Raw genomic sequence first — 24,924 nt, forward strand, 5'->3', positions numbered from 1 at the left:
TTAAAACTTGCTGGCTGCTGTCCAACCAGACAGGAAGAACCGCAAAATCGTATTAAGCAGCAAAATACCAGCTAGCTACAATTAAGTGGTAAAGTAACAGGACAGGGTGTTAGAAACAAAGATCTACATAGTGTGTAACTCCACTTCGCCTTTCTTTTCTTAGCCCGTTCTGGGTTTTGTTTGTTTGTATGTTTTTCTATTGTAGCCCCAGGTGTCTGCTGGTGTTGCAGGCACTCAATACCACATCTAAAAAAGTGTGGAGTCTAATTTGAGTCCACAAGACATGAATTATAAAACTGCCTCATTTGGAGACTAGCTCCCATACCCATGCCAAAAATCTCTGGATTGGCAAATGCTTTCTTTCCCACCCAAACGCTTCTCTATGGAGACTACAGCCTGACTTTATTCTCAAGTGGAAGCCATGTTAACACTTAGAGCTGTATGCAGATGCGAGGAGGCTAATAGCTTCATTTTATGCCCACTTACTACCATGTCTGGAGTAGGCACACAAGTAATGGAACCTGATGGGTACGCGTCTTTTTCTTCTCTTGTGCATGTAAGACAACGCACATAACCATGGTTTGGGTTTAATGAGGACACTTTGTACCCATTTTACAAAAATGAAGAAACAACCAAAAGCTGGGAGTAAGCCTCTGGGAACCCAACTGCAAACCTGCGTTTACTCAGGAGCAAAATTCTGTAACCACTGAGATCAATTGTTTTGTACTTAAAATAATTATACTTTTGAAACATTAGAGACCAGAATATTGGTTAGGCTTTTGATTCTGATTCAAAAATATCTAATTCGTATCTGACTTGTGACTTTAGGTAGAAACGAACATTTAAAGAGCATTGCTAATTTTTAAAAACAACACTGGCTGCTTGGTTTTTTAATAGCCCAGGTCTAAGGACACACCTCTGTGGGATAGCAGTTACCTGACATGCACGAGGTCTCGAGATCCTCAGCACTACCATGGGGAGAAATGCCCGGATAAACCAGAATGGAGCGACACCGCACTGTGGTGTCAGGCACTTACTAGTGTCACCTACTGATTGTAGTACTTACGTGGATTCCTTCACATTAAAAAACCCAGCAATGCTTCAGTTCTGAATTATACGGTGGGATGTTTCACATGATCAGCAGCGTATTGATTAAACTCGCTGTAGCTTTCCTTTTTGATGGTTTTAGAAGGCAATGACATCCTTTAAATTTGAAACAGCATTGCGTTGTCTCCATTTTACCAATCAAGAGGCGGAGGCTGAAGAGGAGGTAACTTAACAAGTTCACACAGCTGGTTAGGACCAGAGCTGGGGTTCTAGCCCAAGCAGCTTTACCTCATGCTCACATCTGGTGGCTTAGCCGCTGCGCCCCAGAGTAACCGCCAGGCACCCAGACCTACAAGTTATGGCCAATGGTGTTCTGAAAGGGTCACGACCTAAGACGTTCGACTGTGGCATCCTGAAAGTCACACTCCACCATTCACCACATACCATCCGCCCCCGTCGGGTGCTGGGGCAGCACACAGGGCATACGACACAAACCAGGCAGACGTTGGACAGGACCACAGGGAGTGAGTGATACGCATATGCTTTCTTACCATCTACACTAGCATCGTCCACCAAAATGATCTCCTTCAGCAGTATTGCAGGTGAAGAATAGAGCACACTGTGGACGGTCCTAAGCAGTGTGGACCACGCTTCATTATGAAAGACTATTATGACACTGGTGGTAGGCAGGGGTGGGCAGCGCTTAAATTTTTGTTCAATACATCTAGAAAAAGCCAAAGAAGTGGGAGAACAGTTATGACACTTGATTTGACCTCACCACGGCCACACCTTTTCTACACCACTGCTAAAGCTATCACCGTTTAGTCACCGTCACCCCAAATGGCAGCCACTGGGCTTCGCCCTAGATGAAATTATCTTTGTGGTATATGAATATGTCTAGGTGAAAGCAAAACTCTACAGGCAGCTCTAACCATGTCCAACGTATGACCGTTGAGTTCTCTACACGGTCCGAGTTTAGAAAGGAATACAGCCTCCAAGTGAAGCAACATGCAAAAATCAAACTTCCTAGCTGCTATTCAATAAGAACCAGAATATTTTGTTTCCTTGCCTAAGGTACCCATTTTCCTTATTTTTGATTTAAACTGTCTAACTTCATTAATCGAATACTCAGTTTTGTTGAAATTATTTGACGTTAGACATGTTTGTATGCACAGGATGTGTGTTTCCTAAGCATTTCCCAAGTTAATTTAATCAATTTACTTTGTATAATGACTCAAAAAAGGAAATAATCCTCACCATAAAACCTGGGTTCTTATGATCCTCAAATGCCTGGTGCTACTTACCCATCTGCACTGAAGAACTCCCTCTGATAATGTGATCTGCTGTGTAATTAAGACTTATCGTTTTCAAACTATCCTTTGACGGGATACATTTAGATATGTAAAGACCTACATGTTCATGTTAAAAAGTTTGTACTGGACCAGTCATGATGGTGCATGACTCAGTAGCAGCAATTGGAAGGCAGAGGCAGGTGAATCTCTGGGAGCTTGAGCCAAAATGGTCTACATAGCAAATAAGAGGTCACTCAAGGCTACATACTGAGACCCTGTCTTTAAAAAAACAAATAAACAAAAAGCCTTGTGCATGTAACCATCCTTTAAGTTGATGTATACACAGAAAGAACTCCTAAGTGGTCTTGATGTGACTAATTAGTGTTATTGTCAGTGACCTAAAAGCATTAGTTACATATCATTATCCAGTTCACAATGTAACATTGTCTTCCTCAAAGCAAACATTATTTATAAAACAATGAAGACAGGAGGGCAACTGTGGCTCAGTACAGCCTGCAGCCCTCGATGATAAGGCAACTGTGTCAACACGGTGTCATAAATGTAGCACGGATGTGTCGTTTTAGGCAGGAGACCATATCATCCTCCCTCCCTATAAAAACAGGACGTGGGCGATCAACCCTTGCTGCTCAAACTCAAAGGCAAGGAAGCAAAGCATTTATTTGTTGAGGGAAGACCCAACACATTTCAGCTGCTTTGTGTGGCCAATACAGCCATCTCCAGTGTGGCAGCTGGGCCTCCAGAGAATCAAGTTCTCACAAAAAGCTTTTATATCCATACCTTGGTAGCAATGTGTTTGGGACTCTTTACCAGAAGCAAGTCAGTAGAGTGGAATGGTGATGGAAGAGGAAAGGAATTAGGTCAGAGGGACCTGTCAAAAGGCTGTGTTGGCTAAGCTGAGGGGAAAGGGGAGGGCAATAAAAACGGACCATTGGAGATACAATGCTACACAATTACAGCAAGTAACCTTCTATTAAACTGAAATCTGAATATAATACCAAGTAAGAATAAAACCCAAACACACACACACACACACACACACACACACACACACACACACACACACACAGGCACACACAGGCACACGCACACGCACACAAATGAGTTACTAAATATAAGTTCTTACTTTAACACATAATAGTTTATGAACCAACACAAACACTAAATAAGATGTCTGGAAGAACTCTATGGCATGGTATTTTCTTGTGTTATAGGAAGGGAAGAGAATTTTGGGATTAAGGATTTTCACGTACCTTTATTTGCTAGGTGGTCAATACAGTATCAATTAAGAGTTACATAATTTTAAAGATGCAATACACACACACACACACACACACACACACACACACACACAGGCACACACACACGTACCACTAGTAAAATGCTACCAATTTAATCATGCAAGGCTTTCCCTCTGCTAAAGTATGCTAGGATTTATTTGCCTAACAGGTAACTCCTAATGTGAATTAGTAAAATGACGACAGGAGGGTCACAGCAAAGTGTTAGTTATATCATTAATGAAAGCGATAACACTTCTCAGTATGATTTTATAAGGTGCAATCATTCTGAAAAAATGTGCATAGTAAATTTATGCTAAAGGTCAACTCGTGTCTTTTAAAGTGGTGCCATCAAAGGAGCTGCCACAAAGACTATATTTACTGTAAAGAAATTGGTATATTTCAGCACTTAGAAGCCACTTACATTATCAATCAGTTTATCACCTAGCTCTAAGAGAAACTAGGCCCAAGTGACTGATGAGTCTTGAAGAAAAATGATAGTGAGTTTTTCCAAAGAAGGGGTTGTGCTGACACTGGTTACATCCAACGTGGGAAATGACTGGAATATAGCACCCCTGACAAAGTGCTATCCAGAAGGTACTAGAGGAGCAGATCCCCAACTCCTAAAACCTAACTGCTGTCAACATGCTCAGCTGATTGTCTTTCCCTCAGTAATTAAATCACTGAGCATTATTGAAGTCTGCTAATGTTAGAGTTAAAATGCTCATCTTCAGCTGACTGTAGTTGACATCTCAATGAATAAACATTACGCTTAATGAATTTTTATGTGCATTGCTTTTCAGTCGTGAATTCTCCCAGAACTGGTAAAACCTAATACTGCATCAGAATCTACTGATACCAGAAAGGAACTCTGGAACGCTAGGATTCATCAGAGAGTAACATTTCTTCCCACATTTCCCTTGAAGTGATGGGCAACACATCCTTGAACCACACTGATTAGATTAGAACAGTTACATAAATCTATATCTGCAACTTCGACAGGCAGGGAGAGAGCAGGGGCTCACAATGACAAATCTAGCAAAATCAAACCCATCCTCAAACGTCTCAGTTTGTTTGTTTTGATTCGATGGCAAATGTTGTCTGTTAGTTAAGATGATGAGGTAACAAAATATACTGGTTGCCTACTGTGTACCCGTCTTGTGCTCTCAAAAAAAATCATGGATGGCTCAAGAGGGTTGGAATTCATCTCACCTCTTGTAATTCAAATACGACAACTGAATGTCACCTTACAGGTTGCAAAATAGTTTTGTTTTGTTTTTAAGATTTATTTATTATGTGTACAATGTTCTACCTGCATGCCAGAAGAGGGCACCAGATCTCATTATAGATGGCTATGAGCTAGCTACCATGTGGTTTCTGGGAATTGAACTCAGGACTCTGAGAGAAGTTAGTGCTCTTAACCTGTGAGCAGTCTCTTCCAGTCCCAAAGTAGCTACTTAGCAGAGAAAGAATCTGTACAGCCGAGACAAGTATATAAATGACGATAGTCAGTAACAAGGAACACTTGCCTCTCCGTACTCGGGAGCTAATTCTATGGATTCGAGAATGCAGGAGCTGAGCTCTGAGCAAGCAGAGGTTAGCTGCAACAACATCCACCCTTAACACAAAGTGTACAAAACATAGGGCCTTCTGAGATGTAGTCATGTAGCGACAGTGCTCACTGAGTGTGTGACACACTTCACAAACCAGTAACCTACCTAAGAGCTTCAAAATCCTGGCACATCTTAAAAAAAATTTCTAAGGGGCTGGGGATTTAGCTCAGTGGTAGAGCGCTTACCTAGGAAGCGCAAGGCCCCGGGTTCGGTCCCCAGCTCCGAAAAAAAAGAACCAAAAAAAAAAAAAAAAAAAGATTTATAAAAAAAAAAAAAATTTCTATTCCACAGCAAATCAAGGGCATGGAAACAACCCCATTCACCTCCTACATTTCTAGAAAAACTGTCCAAATGTTCCTAAATAGACAAGGAAATTATGCCACTTGAGAGAAAAAAAAAAATTTCCCCAGCGCACAGCGGATCTGGAATTCAGTTTCCTAATTCAGAAGGTACATTTCACGTCTCCACGGCCACACCAGTAAGAGCTACAGATACTCCACCTCAGTAAGTATAAATGAGAACAAAGGCAACAGCAACATCAAAGGAACAGCATTGACTGATATTCTGCTTCGGAGCGCCTAAGGAACCAGCCTGAGTTATCAGCGCCTCTTCCAGGCAAACCCTGCTGACAAACGGTAAGTGAATACTCTCCAACATACTCGGGTGGTCGGGTGTCAGGTCCAAGATCTCGGTGTAAGGAAATTCTGTCACTCGCAAAGGCGTTGAAACAGTGCTTCGTCTCCCCACGCTCTTTCTCCTTCTGCTCCTCTGGGCTGAGGTGGGTGATCTTAAAGGGCTTGCCGGAAGCACCAGGTGCATTAGAATCCTGAGGTGGGCGGTCTAGGACAGGTTTCAACTCTGCTGCGGTGTAGTACCCTTGCAGACAGGGCCTCTCAGGGACGTCGATGTTCTGCTTGATAGGTGCCCCTATCTGCATCTTTGGCATTGCGTCTTTAATATTATTTACGGCTTCGAGCATAAAGTCAAACATTTTGTTTTTGTTTTTCAAGTTTCTCTCCATCTTTGATTCCTCCTTGGAATACTGAACACTTACTTCTCTTTGCATCAAAATCAAAACTACTAAAAAGAAAAAGATGACTGCGCCAAGCTTCCAGAACTTTCTATGGTAATGTCTTTTAATGTGTAATTTTACTAGTCGCTTGAGGTGAGCCATTCTGGCGCTAAATGCTTGTGACTTGACAGATGACGGTTATGGTTTCCTTTGTTACTTATACTCTTTAGCATAGGTTTGCCAGGAAAAGGGTTTCTTTAAATGGTAAGACCTATAAACAGAGATGACAGATGGTATTAGTATTAGGAGCAATTCTTTCCCACAGTCAGAGCACAATCCATTATTTCAACCAACAACTGAACAGAAGCTGCAATGTACTCTTACGGCTTAAAGAATACACAGACATTTAAACCTTAAGAAAATTATACTTCAAGAAGAAACCACTTGTGGTAATTGACTATGATCTACTGGGCCGTTGAAAGAATAAAACTTTCTTGCCAGGAAACACACACACACACACACACACACACACACACACACACACGCACACATACTTTATTAACTCTGTCAATAACTCCTGCATGATGTACACCAAATACTGTATTGCAGATATATTTTCAGATTTTAAAAAGGACTATCTTAACTTGGTAACCAAGGAGTCCAAAGGACTTCATTAAAGAGACTATGAACAGGACAGAGTCACCGGGAAGTAAAGCTATGCTAGCATGCACTGCCAAACATCCTCAACGGTGACCTTTTCTTGTGCTGGGCATTAATCTGTGAAGCGCCACTCCAGCTAAGGGAGCAGACCAAGCAGCTTTACCAGCAAGTCAGCTGCCATTCTCGCCCAGATGTGACAGTATTGTAGGCCATGGCGGATTCTCTACAAGGCCAGCAAAAGCATTGAAGTCATTTTTTGGGGGGGGGGGCTATGTCCCCAGTTCTCATAAAGGCAAAGCCTCACAGCACAGTGCGAAATGCCAAATGGGAAATGTGTTAGCTTTACTTGAGGTGTCTCTGGGCCTGTAGGGCTTAACAGACAGAAGTTGGCTTGATGAAGGGCTGTTTGCAATTGGGCATGAGAAGAGAACACCATGTTCAATAGGTCCTGGGCCAACATGGTGATTTTATGACGAGCCTGAATCAGGCTGGAAGTTGATTTTCTTCACGGTGCTTTAATATATATTATGGAAAAGGGCTCGGTATATGACTCCATGCCATGCACCACTGTAGCCAACAAATAAGTAGGGGTGAGGAAAGGAAAACTGCCTGCTGGCCCCCAGCCTTCAAAACATTTAAAGAAAATGTCATTTGTAACAGTGAAAACAAAGTTGGACACTTCATTCAACTTTTGCTCCAAAGTTATTAAAAAAATTAAAATAAGAAAAACAAGTTAACCTTGGCACCAAAAGATGCCTCAATCATGATGTCTGTTGCCCATAAAAGTGAGATTCCGATAATTCTGGCATTTCTAGCTTTAGGAGCCTCATGTTACAATGAAGTGACCTGTTAGGTTTTCATGTTTCTTTCAAATCTTCACAGAGTTGTGGAATTTCCTATGTGTCAAGTATTGTTCTAGGAGGGCCACCACAATCCAGACGGCCTTTCCCCTCAGGAACTAGAGGCTGAGCCTCCTCCAGGTAATATGAGGCAAGTCAACAGGCAAAACAGGGTCACGTATGCCATGGAGAGTCTGAAAAGGCAGGATGGCTTCTAGAAATCATAGGGGAGAGTGCCTACCAACGACTGACACGGCTGGGCAGAATCTTGAAAGATAATAAACTTTTAGGTAGATTGACAAGACCCAGATGAGAGATTGAATAGTGGGCATTTTTTGTTTTTTGAAGGCTTGGAAGAAAGGCTGTGGCCCGACCCAAGTACGGTAGTGGAAGGGAAGCCCAGGGGGAAATGGAAGATGATTACATAGGGAGGTCAGGTAGAGTCCAGCTCACGGAACGCCTGAGAGTCTTCAGGGGAATCTGGAATTTACCCTTTTTTTCTTATTGTTTTAGGGCTGATGATTTTAAGGGAGGATCACGGTCAACTGTACGTACTAGAAAAGTCAGTCAGTAAAGGGGATCCTCACAGAGGCACTAGAAGGGTAGAGAGGACTATGAAAACTCCAGTAACAGATTCACTCAATCGCATTTGGTAGGAGAACAGGTGCCAGATGCGAACAGTGACAGACTTAACACGGACAGTCAACAGTTCAGAGATGTGTTGGGAACCTGCCTTTGGGAGTCCGGAAAGAGGCTATTCACACAAAGGAATAGGTACCTGGGGTGGGTTAGGTGCTGAGGAACAGGGCTGACTTTGGAAGTCATATACCCTTTCTTCATGTGCAGCAAAGGCCAAGACAGCTCCGGGCTGGCTGGCTGGCTGCCTTGGGGGTAGATAGCTGCCTCCACAAACGACCAATTGTTTCAGACCTCTGTGTGAGTCTGGGAAGGAGTCCCAGAACAGTGATTTAGGCTGGGAGGATATAGTTCTACTGTCCAGGTCAAGCCCTGGAAAGAGGATGCAGTGGGAGAGTCCGGCTCTAGAAAAGCTGTTCCCTCCAGGGGCCTAGTACTGGAGAAGGCCAGGTGTGGAGTTCCACAGCGGCACAACCTTCAAGCCGGGAAGGGAATCTCCTGCCATTCTCAGTGACTTTAAAGCACTTTCGGACAGAGCTGAGCACTGTTTCAGGTGGCACAGGACAAACACTCAGGAGGTTCTGCTCTGATATTGCAGGACGGGCGGATAACTAAAGCATACATACAGTAAACTGGTAAGGTGTAAGGGCTTTCCTTTGGACTACTCAGCCTTCCCCATCCACTACCCGGCTCAAGGCTGGTCTCTGTAGACCTGGAACACAGCAGGAGGCTTGGCCACTTTAGAAAGGGAAGCCCACGGGCACACAGGCGCCATCCCTGTATGCTAGGCTCACTAATCACAGCTATGGAAACAGCATTCGGGGAGCTGATGGCTGACATCCATGGGTGTGACATTTTCTCCACCTGATCACTCAGAGCTTTCTCTTGAAGTCAAAAAATCTCTTGGTGAGAGTCTTCAGACGAGAGAAACCTTTTCGGGGTCTGCTAGAAGGGTTAAATACATATCCTCAATATCCGCATCACTAGTCTTTAAAGCTCAAGTCTTTCAAGGCCGAAACCGCCTAGACTGTTAGTGACTTCCAGGCAGTCAGTAAAGATCTACGCGCTGGCCATCTCTCAAACGCGCTGGGCAAGTACAATTTCTATCTTTAAGTGAAATTTCCTTTTTTTTTTTTTTTTAAATCTTTCACAACTAACAATGGAAAGGGTTAAAATTCCAAGACCACAGCAGACTTTTCTGTAAATCAGGCTTGGGTTTTCTTTCTCTATCACCTAGACGAAGAAAATCCCCCCTAAGAAGTCAAAAGGAGACAAAGTGCTATGGTCTGGAATGTGTCAGCTGAGGGAGGAGCCCTGTGCTAAAGGCTTGCCTGCCCTCACCCCCACTAGAGGAGGGAGAGCCTTGAAGAAGTGAAGCTGAATGTGAGTGTCCCTCACATCTGTTTCTTGACCACGATATGTTGCTAATTTGGTTATTTTCAGTTTCTAGGAACTGGTGCAAAAATCTGAGTGCTTCCTTTTCTCTAAAGGATACTCTCTAGTAAATGGCTGGAGAAGAGTTCTGCGTCTGAGAACTGCCTTGGGGTTAGAAAATGGTTCAAACTGTAGCCCTCAGCTCTGACAACTGAAAGATACCCATCTGTTTCGTTCATTCCTGACCAGTAAGGAATCTGCCAAAACCATCTCGGTCTCCAGAAATGACCTGGAGGACAATGCTCTCTGATGGCTCTCCACCCTCCCTGCCTTCTACTTGGCCTTTGCTGAGTAATGACTGTTGTCACCTCTCTGCTTCTACTGCTTGCTGGATCCCATTAACGCCACTGAACTTAGGGAGCTGATCTGGGTGACCTAAAAAGAGCAACTGCAGCCTGCTTCCTCACAGGTGCGATGGCTCATGGGCCGTTTCACAATGCCTGGGGAGGAATGTGGACTGACGCTGTGGAATGTAGCTGCAGGGTGAGTGTCCCAGATGCACTTAGTAAGTGGAATCAGCCTTTCCACCTGTGGGGGTAAGCTCCTAAGGAAAAGGTCATTTCTGTCCATCCGTTCATCCTCTGAAGGCCAGAGAGTGTTAGAGGATGGGGATGTGGAGAGCAAAATAGTACGACACGTTGCTCAGCTATGTCCATCTTTCCATCCCCTTACCTTCCGCTCCTCCCCAGATCTCATGCTGTGCTCCCAGCGCCCACCACCCCCTACCACCAGCATGGAGACTGTGACAGCAAACTCTCCATGAAGAGTCAGTCAGTCCCTTCCTTCCCACCTTCCTTTCTTTTGATCTGAAGACCCTATGGTCTCCATTTCAACTACTCAAGGCCAGAAAGAAATCATGAATAATCGTATCTATGTTCTTACTAAACTGTTTGGTTTGTTTGTTTGGGGCGGGGTGTGTTGATGTTTGGTTTTTGTTTTGTACAAAAACAGGTTGTGTACCAACCTGTTACAGTTAAAGTACCCCGGGGCTGTACTTTGCTAACTCTTGCTCTAGAAATCCTGAAGGGTTTGAATTTCTACGTAGTAAGTTTCCCCATGACTCCTTCCCTAGTTAATCAACCTAGCTGTAACATAATCAAATCTAATACTTCAAATCCTTTACAGCATTTTGAAGGTCAGGTGGCAATTGTGCCGAATATGAAATACAAAATAGCTGTGACTGATCCAGTCATCGCTGGTGTCCCTGTACTGTTCTTTCTGTGACTAGGCAACCAACGGCTTCCTTTGTTACAAGCTTATATTGGACATAAACCAGTGTCAGCCTAAAGCTTAACTGTTCCTTTAACAGCTGACCTCAGATAGGGTCATTTTCCTTAAGGCCAGGAGTAGTCAGTTGTCGCAGACTGAGGCGGAGTGTCCCTGTGCTGAATGCCAAGTTCCAAAGAGGGTAGGGATGGGTCTGTGACCCTGTGGGATTAACTCCATAAGCAATGAGTGAGGTCTTGGGGGATTTTAAGGCGTAGGGTAACGGTTACCCTTGAAAGTTGTACTGGATATAAATTATTTTCAGAGAAAGGGGAGGTCAGATAGGAGGGTAGAGGCTATAGTGGGATTATTTAAAGATAATCTGATCAAGAGGTGAATAAAAGAGATGTGCAGATTTGGAAAAAGAGACTTGGAGTCGGCTGAACTCAGCAAATCAGTTGTTAGGAAGGCTGTGAGATTCAGTCTGAGTTGAGGGTGACTGCTTGGTGAAAGGAACTGACTAGTGAACTCTCTGCTCTAGAAGGAAAATTCTGTCAGACAGCAACAATGAAAAAAAGACTCACTGTGTGCTATTTTTGAAAATGATAACAATCATGGAATGAGTAACAAGAGGGATCGACCATGAGGATAAAATCAGGAACTAGAGTTTCTCAACCCCACAGACCATTGCTCATGAAGGCATAGTACACAAAACAGTAGAGGGAATAAATAAGAAGGGTCACAGCATCTGAAAGGCAACTCAGAGATGTCGTCAAAGGGAAAAAGCAAACAGAAGACCCAAAAGAGGCCCGTACCGTTTTGGTTCAAAGCAGAACAAGAGAACAGTTAGAAGCGACCAGAAATCTGATGGCTAGGATATGTAAAACTGAGGAGATCTTGGAATACAAAGTTGTACCCCAACTAATATATGGAAAAGTTGGGCAAGCCATGCTTCTTAAATTGTTTAACTACTAACTTTATAGTTTAAAGCAATCTCTAAGCTAGCCACAGGACATATGCTGGTAGTCTCAACTACTTGGAGGATGAAGGATAAAGATGAGTTATGTAGAAGCATTTGAGACCAACCTGGTCAATGTAAGCAAACAGACTCTGTATCAAAGAAAAGAAAAATGACATTGAAGACCAATCCATGGCTGAGTGTGAAGGCATACAGAACACCCAGAAGCCTGAGGAAAGAGGATATGGAAAACTTCCTGGACTACACAGTGAGTGCCAGGCCACCCTTGTATAGGAGAATGTGTCTCAGACACCAAAGGAAACATCAACGGGCTTGTTTTGATGTGTAGTGAACAATATCCACATAATCACAACAAATAAATATTAAAATGCAAACAAAGAATGAAACTTCTGTGCTGAGGAAGGAATAGCAGGGATATGTGTAACTGAAGGAGACAGATATTTATCTGCCATAATGAGCAGTCAGCAAGAAGTGATAAATCCCGACATGAGAAAGCACTCTGAGCATATTATTCCATAGGTAAATACTGTTGTTGGAGGCATCTAAGGAAAGGGTGGACAAGTGACTGGAGACTTGTTACAGTTTCTACTCATCGAGTAGCCCACTTATACATAGGTGCATGTACACAGACTTCCCTAGCTCTGTGTCTTCTGAGATAAGAACCTTCTAGATGGAAGTAAAAGAACGAACTGCTTTTTTTTTCCCCTCTAAAAAAAGGGAGAAAAACAGTACACTTGTCGCAGGTTGCTATGAAAATTTAAGGTTACATGCAAATTGGTAAACATGGTTTAACATGTGGGGTAAATATTAAAGTTGGCTACCCTCTTCTGGGAGGAAATTCATGACAAAGGTTGATATACACCTGAATACCAAGTAGATCGTTGTTTCTTTAGGCTAAAGTTGCATTAGCAAGGTCGGGAGTTGGAGGAGTGGAGGAAGTGCTTACGGATTCCAGTTATGGTTAGAGGTAAAACAAAGGAGTTCAGATTGGAACTTGAAGGCTGAGTATTAGCTGACAGGCCCAACGACAGGGAGGTGCTTATTACAGGCGGAGAGAATGACACTTGGCAATGACCTAGAGGCAAGAAGAAGCTGGCAGTAAAAGTGCTTGCCAGAACTCCGGCAGGAGGAGGTGGGGTGGCAGCAGCTGAGTCAGGCCCAGACTTCAGGCCACATTAAAGAGTTGGTCTTACCCTAAGGGCGTGGAAGGGTTTTGGGAAGGGGTCACTGTGGCCAAGTATTTTGAAAAGGCTCATACTGGATGCAGTGTGAAGAACAAACAAGGAAGGAATCAAAAGCAGTTCAGAAAGACTGGCCATCACAAAAGCCCAGGGGAGAGATGATGGGCTTAATGGACTAGGAGAAAAAACAAGCACATTTGGGAGACATCTATTGAAGAGATAAAATACAGAGGGTTTGGGCATGAGCTAGTAAAAAATTTTAAAGGAGAATAGCTAATATCAAGGACACTTTTCCTTTGTCCCCGCTTTCCACTTTTAGTTTAGTCTAACTACATTATGCTTGAGTAAAACCTGCCCTCTCAGGAGTCCTCACCAGGAGCGCATTCTCCACTGAGCAGTATTTACAAACAAAAGCTGCACAAAGTTAACGTTTCACTTCTGAAAACTGAATCTTATGGGAACACGAAAGTCCCAAAATCACAGAACACAAAGGGATGGGAAGGTCATACTAGTCGTCTAAGTTGAACAGGCAAGTTCGGTCAAATGCTCCCCCTATAACACTGCCACTTCCTAATGCTTTCCCTTCCCAGTGACACTTCTTTTTCAACTGTTGCTGGGGATCACACCTATGGCCCCCACGGTGAGTGACAAGTGGACCAGTCACTAAGACACCGTCCCAGCTGCATCTCGCATGCCAAACTCTGGCTTGCAGCTACTGTTTACGGATTTTGTTTGTCTGGAATCAATGCCTCTGGGATTCAGCTGAGAATGGACGGGGGGATGACAAGAGGACACATGAAGAAATCAGACAGGAAGTGAGGATGGGATCCTAGATAATTCTTGTTAACATTCTGACAAAGCAGACATGGGGAGAGGATTCTGTAGTGATGGGGACATGGTAAAACATTAAGCACACCGAGTGGACAAGTGAGCTGATGATTGCTGTGTTGGTCTGTCTGGCATGGCCATAACAGAGTACTCTGTTCTGACTGATTTGTAGAGAAAAATGAAGTGTCCACACTCTGGAGGCTGGGAAGATTAAGGCTGAGGCGCTGACAGGTCCAATGCACAGAGAGGGCCCATTCCCATAACAAACACACTGGTATGTGCACCCCACATTGCTGAATTACAAAAAGTTACCATCTCTCCAACTGTCCTACCCCCAATGAAGGCAGAGCCCTCATGACCCAATCTCTATCTATCTCTCTATCTATCTATCTATCTATCTATCTATCTATCTATCTATCTATCTATCTATCTATCATCTATCTATCTGAGATACTTTAAACTATACAGCCTTGGCTAGTCGCCTGTAATTTGCTATGCAAGACAGCCTAGCCCCTAGACTCAAGAGTTCAGCCTGTCTCTGCTTCCAGGATGCTAGGATTACACTTGTTTGTCTCCAGTTCTCATTTCTTGACACTAACACACATGGAATTAGATTTCTGTATATGTATTTTGGAGGGACAGAAATACTCAGATGGTAACTATTGAAGCTGATGAATCAAGGTTAAAAATAACCTCTGCATTTGTGGCCACCATTCTTCCATAGTCTATTCCTCCCTACTCTCCTGAGCCAGATACGTTTCATTCAATATTCAAAGGGTCTTTTGGACATTGGGACAGTGGCATGGTTGATGTACCTAATGCACTGGGGCCTACAGCAGTGCTATATAATAAAAATCAGTACCATTTCTGAATTAAGATACGTTTCTTTTGTTTTTATCCAGTGGTACATAGATGGCAGTTTCCTGACAGTTCAGGTTGACTCCAAATAAACTCGAGTTCCGCTAACAAATGAGTCACACACAATTTTTGTGGGTAAGACATGGTAAAATTTCTAACACCTATAAACAGACTACAGGAAGTGAAACTTCTCCGTTTCTGACTATGGTATGACGAAGGTCCTGATTTGTACAAATATAGTCTCCAGTTATTATGAAAAGTTACCATAACCCAGCAGGCAATCAGAGAGATAAGCAGATGAGTTTTCATGGTTTGAAATCCCAGCAAGAATTTCAAGAGCGAAAAGGTTAAAGAATTACGATCTCAATTCAGAGAGTGGTGAGGAAGGGTTTGCTGAGTTGTCAGTAGCCACTAGTGACCCAGAATTCTGTCTCACTTGCCTCTGTTTTACCATCAGTTAATGTACTCTGGTATCCTGCCATTGTTGGAACGAATTTAACCCCGATGTGGTCACTGACACTACATTAAGCATGTTTAAATTGCTCAGATAATATAATACTGGTTATCCTGTGTTAACCAGATGCACAACTGGGGAGGTAAGAGAAAATTCTCCTTTCTTCTTCATCAGGCTTTACCTGATAATACATGATCTGTTTATTCCTGATGTATTACTATACTTTATGGACCAGAGAACTGAATGTATCTAGATGACTTTTGTATTATCCATTTCTGAATTATAAAGTACAGTAATATTTTCTGAAGGAGAAAAGTTCCTTCCCCCAGGAATGTAAAAGTGGGTTAGAGTTAAAAGTGTCTTTGAAAGTGTTAATTATCCCCAATCAGACTGTCCAAGACTATATCCCTATAAATCACATAGGGATCCAATTTGGGTGGTGGGGGAGGGCATTAAATATGAGATCTCAGCTATGTAGCTTAGGCCAGCCAGGAACTCACTATGTAGACTAGATTAGCCTCAAACATCATTATCTGGCTCTGCCTCACATGTTCTTGGGATAAAGGTGTATACCAATTCCCTTGGTCTTGATCTAATTTGTTAACTTATTTCAATATATTTGTATATATTTAGTAGAGATGTTTTGCCCGCATGTATGTGTGCACCCATTTATGCAGGCACCAAGAGGCCAGAAGAGAACGCCAGATCCCCTGGGATTGCTGCTAAGTTTGTTGTGAGCAACCATGTGGGCGCTAGGACCCGCAGGTTTTCTGGAAGAGCAGCCTATGCTCTTTATCTGTCAAGCCATAAATCAGCACTTTATAATCTAAATTCTGAATCTAGTATTTTATGGAAAAGAGGAAATGATTCCTGTAATTTGTCTTTTATACCTGTTTTATAATAAAAGTTAAAATAGTAACAGAATATATTTACAGATTGTATCTATATAAGTATAGATCAGGATATATATATAAACATATACACACATGCATACACACATACATATAAAATTGAAGTATGCATTTCCTAGTTTTTTTTTTTCATAATTTCCAACATAACTGTAACTCGGCCATAAATTAAATGTAAATAAAATTAGCACTGGTGTGTGTGTGTGTGTGGGTGTGTGTGTGTTATTTTTCTCTCTCCAACTTTGACTTGATAACTGTTACCATCAAAATGCCCTCACAAAGACATTTCTCATTTTTTGCCTGTCCATAAGTATACTATAGCACAAGGACCCACTTAAAGTCCAGTAATACAGAAGGAGATTTTGTATAGCCCTGATGGAGTAATCTGGTGTTGATATCCCAGAGCCTCCATCAAATGCTTAAGTAGGAGTCATGTGTGATTTTATAGAATTTTTGTTTGTGTGTGTGACAGCAAGCTTTTAGAACAATTAACCACAACACTGTATATATTTACAAGGAAGTACCCTTAGCATTACAGCTACTAGTCATTAGCAGACATGAAATCAATCTAGTATATGAAGGCAAATTAAAAAAAAAAGGGTATCCATACTCTAAGGTGAGATACTGTTTTCTGAAAATCATATATATAATTTATACACACCCTCACCAACAATATTGTTTTGTGAGACTCATTTCATTTATGTACATGCATGCTTCCTAGTATGTACTGGGTTGAAACAGAATATTTCAAAGTAGAAGATCGTGGGTTTTTTTTTTTTTTTAATGTTTTTACAGCACTGGTATTAAGGAAGTGTGCTTGAAACCAAATGTCTAGATCATTTCAAGTGGATGGAAGACATTGGGTCTATGCCTTATAAAATATGGTTTAAGCCAATATAATAAAAGATCAGAACTGACTCATGTCATCCAACTGGCTCGAAAAAATAACTGGGTCTCTGAAATACCAAAAAGAGATTAAAAAAAATCTCAGTCCACGTGGCACCGTCAATATACATGGGAAGCATGACGGCCCCAGTCTCTGCAGAGCAAGGTGGAAATCGGAGAAAAGTAGAGCTGGGCAGAGAACAATTGACTATCCTATAATTACAAAGCCCTTACAAACTACAGGAGAGAAGATAAGCATCTAGTGCTAAGTGAGAATGAGAGTGGGAGATACAACGATCTGAGAGCCCTCAGTCTGGCCACCAGAATAATGCTATCTCTAACAGCTGCACGGTACACTATAGTTAGAACACCCTTCGGGGCTTCAGCTATTCAGTGGGGATGGATTGACTGGATGGCCAGGGCAGGAAGGGGAGTCCAAGAACGTTAGCACTAGAAGGTACTCTAATGTTCTTAAGGCTTCATTATCTTAATGTAGTCATGAAATAAATAAATTAATAGATAAATAAATAAATAAATAAATAAATCTTTAAGAAAAGATGGCTTTTGAAAAACCTTTTCTCCCAATCCTTTACAGATAGAAACCAATGTCCCTTTGTTATTACAATAGGAACATGTTACTTTTTCTCCCTTAATGGTTAGAGTCAGGATGGTCTGATAACACCTGCCCAGTAGTAGTGAAAACAAATATTCAAAATTTAGGGGGTAATACCTGCTTGGTGTTCAAATAGCACTTAGTACATCAGCGTCTTACTATGGAGACATGACTAAGAAGGTAGGTAAGGCTCTGGAAAACCCTTATGTTATAATATAACCCAATTATGTTATGGTATGTGTGGGGGTTGGGGTTCTTTTAAAAATTTTAATTATACCTCATTAAAAAACATGTTCCGGTAAAAGCATTTTATAATCTAAATATATATTTAAAAATATATTTTAAAAATAAATATACATAAAGCATGTGCAATCTAAATATATATTTTAAAACCTTAGTAAAGGCAAAAGTAAACACACATAGGGAGTGTAATTTATTATTAAAATTTTCTATGAAAAATGTCGGTTAAAACTGTATAAAAAATGTTTAGTATGAATACGCTGCCCAGAATGTTTCAACTAGCATGTATGTTAGGCTTCAGTTAATGTTAAAGGTTAAAAAGAATAATTATAGGGTGTGGTTTTGAACTCATATGTCTAAGCATATTGAGTTTGTACTCAAAGTTAGACGATAAAAGTAAAAATTTCTCACAACCAGAAAATCTCAAATTCAAACATAATTTTCTGACTTTTTACAAAAGTATTTGAGTTCAGATGTTCCTTATGCAGTGTAACTTCAATAGCAAGTCATAACTTAGTAACATTTTTTTTATTAAAAAAAAAAAGTCAGAAAGGGGAGAAGTAACTTAATGGGGTTCCCAAAACAGAAGGAAGGAATTAAGTCTATGGTAAGAGTAGTTTCAACCTTAATTCTTAGGCTTTCGAAAATCCTAATTAGGTAGACAGGAATTTGGGCTTGGCACTCCCAGGTTCAGACGTGGCAGGATGCTGAAACAAAGTTGGTTTTTTGTTTTTTTTTTAACCTTTGAGTCATATGCCACAGGCACACCAGATCCGAGATACATTGGTCCTTAAGTCAACAGGTCCTCTAAGAGGAGGGTGTGCAGCTGGTGAACCACGGTTCCATTTCCTCCTGCCACAAAGACCTGGGCTCTGCCACCCTCAACCGGAAAGTGGGCGCAGCTCTGGCTCCAGGAGTGCACCCGGAAAAGTGCAGTGCGCGGGATGCCCATGTCTCGACCACCGAGCGCCTTCCAAACCAGTGGGAAAGCTTCGAAATGGCTCTGGCTGCCGGCGTTTTCCAATCTAGGACTGTCTGGGCTTGGCGGGGAAAGTTGCCCAGCACAGCCACAGCCCTCCCCGTCGCGGGTTTGGCCCACTCGGTACCCGGGAGTGGGCAGGCAACCTGCTAGCTCAAGTTGGCAAGCCTTGAGCAGCGCCTCCGCGGGAGACCCGCCCTCCCGAGGACTACCAGGGAGACCAGGAGGACTTTCTGCCCCGGTGTGGCTCTGGGGCTGCCGAGGGGCACCGGCGACAGGAGTGATCGGTATCCCCGCCGGTCTCTCCCGAGGGGGAGCAACTGAAACCCGCTCTCGAGACCGCGTCCAACCGGCCGCGGGCAGCTCCGGGGCTGTCCCGCACCGTGTCCCTCGCTGGGACCGCGGGAGCCGGGTAGGCTGGACGTCGGCTTACCTGGCAGGTGGGCAGGGCAGGCGGCGGGAAGCGACGGCCGGCCGGGGCTCTGCCCGCGGGGGCCCAGAGCCAAGTGCAGGTGGCGGCGCCGGCGACTCGGGTGGCTGTGGCTCCCGCGGCCGCTCGGCTCAACTCCTCCTCCGCCGCCGCTTCCTGCCTTCCCGCCGGGCCTCCCGCGTTGCCAAGCGAGGCCGCGCCGAAGGCTCCTCTTCCTCTGCGAGTCTCCCAGGTGAGCTCCCGCCGGCGACGTCGGCAGGGGCGAGGCCGGATCCCGCGCCTGCGCGCCAGCCCCGCGCCCCGCCCCGGTCCTACCTGAGCGCTCCAGGTGAGCCACGGGCCGGCCGGGCGCGCGCCGAGCAAACTCCTCCGCAGCCCGCGCGCCGCCCGCCAACCCCGCAGAGCCGAGCCTGCGCTGCCCCGCGCCGCGGCCACCTGGTACCCAGAGCCCACAGGCGGGGACCCTGAGAAATCTGAGCCGTACTTCCCCCTACCCCAACCCCACGCGGCTCCCCTTCCTCTCCGAGTGGTCCAAACCCGGGGATGCGGCGCCCCGCGGGACCAGGGTGAGACCGTGTTGCTTTGCTCCCGGGGCTCAGCAGCTTTGTCGCCAGTTAGGTCGGTGAGCTTCCTTCCCCTGTAGCCTTGATTTCATCACTCCTCTCACTTGAGCGCAGCTAGTGGTTTCCGTTTCTGGCCGCGGGCGCTAGGGTAGGGAAGCCTCACGTCCCAAGGAGGCGCCTCCCTTTTTCAAAGTAGAGCTTCTGGTATTTGGTCAAGCTTCATTGATTTGAGGTCCTCAGCCACCCCTTTCTACGTTGCTATCTATTGCAAGGCCAACCGATATCCACAGGAGAGGGATAGCAGAGCCCTCGGGAGAATCCCTCTGCCAGGGTTTGGAAAGAGTTTGTGGTTTCCTGGAAAGGAATTGTTTTGACTGAAGAGTAGATTAAAAGCCAACATCTGTTCTGAAGGTGAGAACCTAACTCTTAAATATGTTAGGTTTTGACAGTTTGTTTAAGACACTTACAGCCTACCCCCGTTTCTTTTTCACCATGCCTTCTGTTCTCGAGACATTGACACCCAAAACCAGAACTTCAAATTGCTTTTCCACATTTCTATGAACTTTTTGTCTGTTCTCAAAAGTGTGCAGGGAAGTGGGAAAATAGCTAAAGACTTTGGGCGACCTGTTGGATCCTGCAGTGATGAAACCCATTTTTTTTTCCCCATAAAGAATAATGGATGCCTTCCTCCCACATTCTGACACTCGCAGTGTTTATTTCCTAGCTTGTGAGTTTTATATGTGACCTGGAACTAAGGTTTTAAAATCTTAGTACATTTTCAACAGGTGTTAGTTTTACTTGGCCTGTGTGTAACATTCCTTCTAGCATAGTACCACTTCATATAGTTTGACAACCTAGGTAACTTTTTTTTTTAGGCGTCCGGAAACTTTCCTATGACATTTTAGCATTATCATTTAAAAGTTCCTTCTTCCTTTTTCCTCCAAAAATAAAGATGTAAGAAGCACGTGTATATTGTGTACACTACCACAATAACTTTCTACTGTGTGTCTGTAGGTTGAAGACTAAAAATATTAATTTCCTAAACTCATTTTATTTTGTTGGTTCTGCATCTTCTTTTGCTGTTTGTATTTAAATGGAGAGCAATTAATGCTCGTCTTTGGGGGAAATTTGGAAGAAATTCTAAGTGTATAAACCACAACATTCCTTGCCCCTTCCTGTGCACTACCCACCCTAAATGAGGCCTGGACCTGTAGATGGTCAGGGTTTTTATTCCTCACCATGAGGCGAAGAGTGACAGTTTCCACTGACAAGAGCAGGGTCAGAGCAGGTGCTGTGGGATGGCAGTATAGAATGGCAGGCAGAGATGTATTGACTAATCAGACCAGAAAACAACTGAGAAGAGCAGCTAGGGCAGGCTGACCAAAAGAGAAAGAGAGTCAATAGGCCCAAAGTTGCCAGATGAGTGGGCAGAAAAGATATGAAAGGTGTTTCCGGGTTATAGAAAAAAGTTCACTGCCAGGTTTATGATAACAGAGATGGTAACCAAGTCATCGATGTCCCTGAATCTAGCGTATTTGTTCTACTTCATACGGTATCTGGACTGTGATTCCATATCATTCTGAAAGCAAAGTCTTTAAACTAATTAAAATTTTTTCTACTTCATACTAAAATGAAAGTGCTACAGGTCAAGAAAAACTAGTATGGTACTGAAATGTTTAATGGCCTAAGTCTAGTCAGATATAAGAATCCTGACAGCACCATGCTATTCAAATTATGAAATGAAGCATTTATTTCATGAAAGTAAAATTAACATCTCATCATAAAATAAAAGTTCAGGAGACTCAGTCCATGCATGGGTCTCTGAAACAAGCCTGTTTGATTGTACCTATCTGGCATGTGATTACATTTAAGTTGAGGAATGGGGCAGATTTCACTCAGGAAAGAAGTGTCACAAACACCCCTTCTCTCCCCAACACATACATGTGTATTCAAACACTAGTTTGTGACTAGTTAGTGAGAAACTGTTAAGTTATGTAGACTTTGGATCCTCACTGGTTAATCGTGTCTGTTAACGTTTAAACTAGTACCAAGATCATTACCTGATATATAATAGTGTCTCAGGAAATATGTGCTAACTGAATAAGTCCATCAAATGCCATGAAACAAAACAAAACAAGGAATAACAACACAATGTGTAAGGCATCTTGACCACATAGAGAGAAATGATCCTGAGTAAGGAAAAATAGTGGGTTGGTAATCTAAAGGATGTGAATTTGAAAAGATACCTTTCTTTTACAAGACACTGTGTAAAGCACCTTCCCTCCCATGGGACACATTCCCTGCTGAAAAATAAAATATGAGTATGTACAAAACTCTTATACAGTCAAAATCACTTACATGGCATACCATAGAGAATCATCGTGAAAAAAGAAACACATTCTAAAATGAACATGGAAGAAAAATATGGAAATGACTTATGTAAACATTTAAATTAGTAAATATTAATTCTAAAAAATTATATAGCTTAATAAATAAAGTTTGGAACTTATGCCCAGTATTCTGTATTTTTATTTAGCTCGTTAATTATCAATTGCTGATGCAACAGGACTCAAGTTACTGCTGTTTGCAGCATATGCCTTGGCTTAGACTTTACCTCACGGAATCCTCCTCCTGAGCTCAAAGTCTAACTGAGAGTTTTGACTCAAAGGCCAAACTGTTTGAAATAACTTATACCAAAAAGAATGAAAGATTGGAAATGCTGCTGGGTCAAAGAGGAGAAAGGGAGTGTATCATCGAAGCGGCCCAGATGTATGAGCAATTAAAAAATAAATCAACACAATCTAACCCATGCAAAAGAAATCATCAGAAGCACATCACTCATACATTCATGTTCAGACTGTTTTCCAGTTCTTGTTTTTGTTTTATTTGTCTTACAAAATGTCTCAGAATGACCATCCTGGATTTTGAAAAGATAAACACAATTCCATGAAACCACGTTATTGACTTAAATTGCAATAGAACTATTTAGTTAATGTTATTTCCTTGATGATTGGCACATAGTAGGTGCTCAATAAATATTTGATGAAATATATTGAATAGAGAGCAGAGTTTCAGGCTTTTAAGCATTAGCATAAAAGCAGAAAGAAGTGCTATGCTGAGTCAGACTAATATTCGATCTAGCTCACTCTGAGTTCTGATGGGAGCACACAAAGACATTTCACAGAAAAATATGATAACGGTTTCGCATGATGTTAACCTCTAAGGTCTGTCTCTGGCTTGTACCTTTTCTAGACTGACCTTTCTTTTTCTGTACAGTGAGTATTCTTCATTGCAAAAGACCTCATACTCACCGCAGAAAGATTTTTGAAAAGCTACTTTACTCAAAATTGTTCATAGCAAGGTGCATCAGTGTGTGTGTGTGTGTGTGTGTGTGTGTGTGTGTGTGTGTGTGTGTGTGCACACGCATACACACTGGATATTGAGTTCAGGACTTTTTCATATACCAGGCAACAAACATTCTACAACTTAGCAACACTCAGGCTTCCTCAAATTTTTTCTATTAAATATATTTCCAGATATTTTACTATTAGTGGCATTGTAAAAGCAGAACAACAAATATAGAAAACAACACGTCAAATTAAAAAGGCAAGGTAATTTTTGGCCATCTGGTTTGTAGCCTCAATTCTTTTTTTACCATTACTTTCTGAGTCAGTAAATTCATTTTGATATTATTTCAAGTGGCTGCCTCGTGTCTCTCTATTTCTTTTTGTCAATTATTGTTGGACAGTGAAGGCTGCTTCCAAACCTTGCTATTCCGGACAGTTCTGGAACAGCCACAACCTTCTTCTCTTGAAACATTTATAATAATTTTCTTATTTCTATTAGGATATCTAGTGGATACCACAAAAGGAGTGTGGGAGTTGGATGGTACAATGGGGAAGATGCTGTGGACCTCAGATTCTAAGTGAGAAAGAAAAGAGTAAAGCATAAATAAATCAGCCATGTGGTTTATTCCCTGAAGGATGTGGCGGGCTTTGGGGACACTTTCCACAAGGTCTAGTCAAAGGGGCTTCATTGGAGACAGTATACAGAAAAAGAGCTAAACCAGGACTGGCATCATATGTCTTCAACTCTGCACAGATTTTAAACAATTGCCTCAACTTTGTAGTTAAGATCTTAGGCTTCATTGGAATCTGATGTTATTTGGCTCATGGAAGGCTGGTGTCTGTGGTGATTTGAAAGAGAATGCCTCCCTTAGGCTCATAGGTATTAATACTTGGTCAAGGAATGGCACTATTTGAAAGTATTAATAGGTCTGGTCTTATTGAAGGTAATCTCTGTCATTGGGAGTGGACTTGGAGGTTTCAAAAACTCACCCAAAGCCCAGAGTCTCTTTCTGCTCCCTGAGAGTCTAGATGTAGAACTCTCAGCTACTCCTCTAGCACCATGTCTGCCCGCATGCTGCCGTGCTTCCTGCCTTGATGATAGTGGACTAAACCTCTGAAACTGGAAGCAAACTCCAATTAAAGACTTCTTTTATATAAGAGTTGCCATGGTCATGATATCTCTTAACAGTAACCAAACAATGACTAATACAGTATCCAACAAGGCCTGTGTGGCTTCGATGGTTAATTTAGTTTGCCAATATGAAGATTAGATTGGGGAACACTTCCATTTACCGTGGAAGATTAGATTAATTGAAGTAGAAAGACCTACCCTAAATGTAAGCAGTGTCATTCTTTGGCCTGGGATCCTGAACATTTATGAACAAAGAGAAGAAATGGAGTCAAGCAACAGTACTCATCATTCTTCAGCTCTTCTCTTTCTGTGTCTGCAGCTGTACTGTCCTTGCCAGATTGGACTGCACTCCCTCAAACTGTGAGCCAAAATAAACCTACCCTCCATTCTTTACTTCCTTCCTTCCTTAACTTACCTTTGACAGGAATTTCACCACAGCAACATGACACACAACCAAGGCTATTGGCTGAGTGGTCTCATGTGTGTCTTACAG

At 42.6% G+C, this 24,924-nt stretch overlaps 1 protein-coding gene across 2 annotated transcripts in view; it reads right to left on the minus strand.

Annotated features, from left to right (window-relative positions):
* Positions 1 to 19,530, minus strand: part of Galnt3 (polypeptide N-acetylgalactosaminyltransferase 3) — a 36,763-nt gene extending 17,233 nt beyond the window's left edge. The window contains exons 1-3 of one of the 2 annotated variants that reach the window (XM_006234290.4): positions 19,393 to 19,530; positions 5,907 to 6,530; positions 1,599 to 1,771 (exon numbers count right to left, since the gene is read on the minus strand). In XM_006234290.4, coding sequence (XP_006234352.1) covers positions 1,599 to 1,771; positions 5,907 to 6,421 — 688 coding nt within the window. In that variant the 5' untranslated portion in view covers positions 6,422 to 6,530; positions 19,393 to 19,530. 2 annotated transcript variants of the gene reach the window in all.
* Positions 19,531 to 24,924: the final 5,394 nt, after the last annotated feature.

Source organism: Rattus norvegicus, chromosome 3, assembly GCF_036323735.1.
Source record: "Rattus norvegicus strain BN/NHsdMcwi chromosome 3, GRCr8, whole genome shotgun sequence".
Taxonomy (NCBI): Eukaryota; Metazoa; Chordata; class Mammalia; order Rodentia; family Muridae; genus Rattus; species Rattus norvegicus.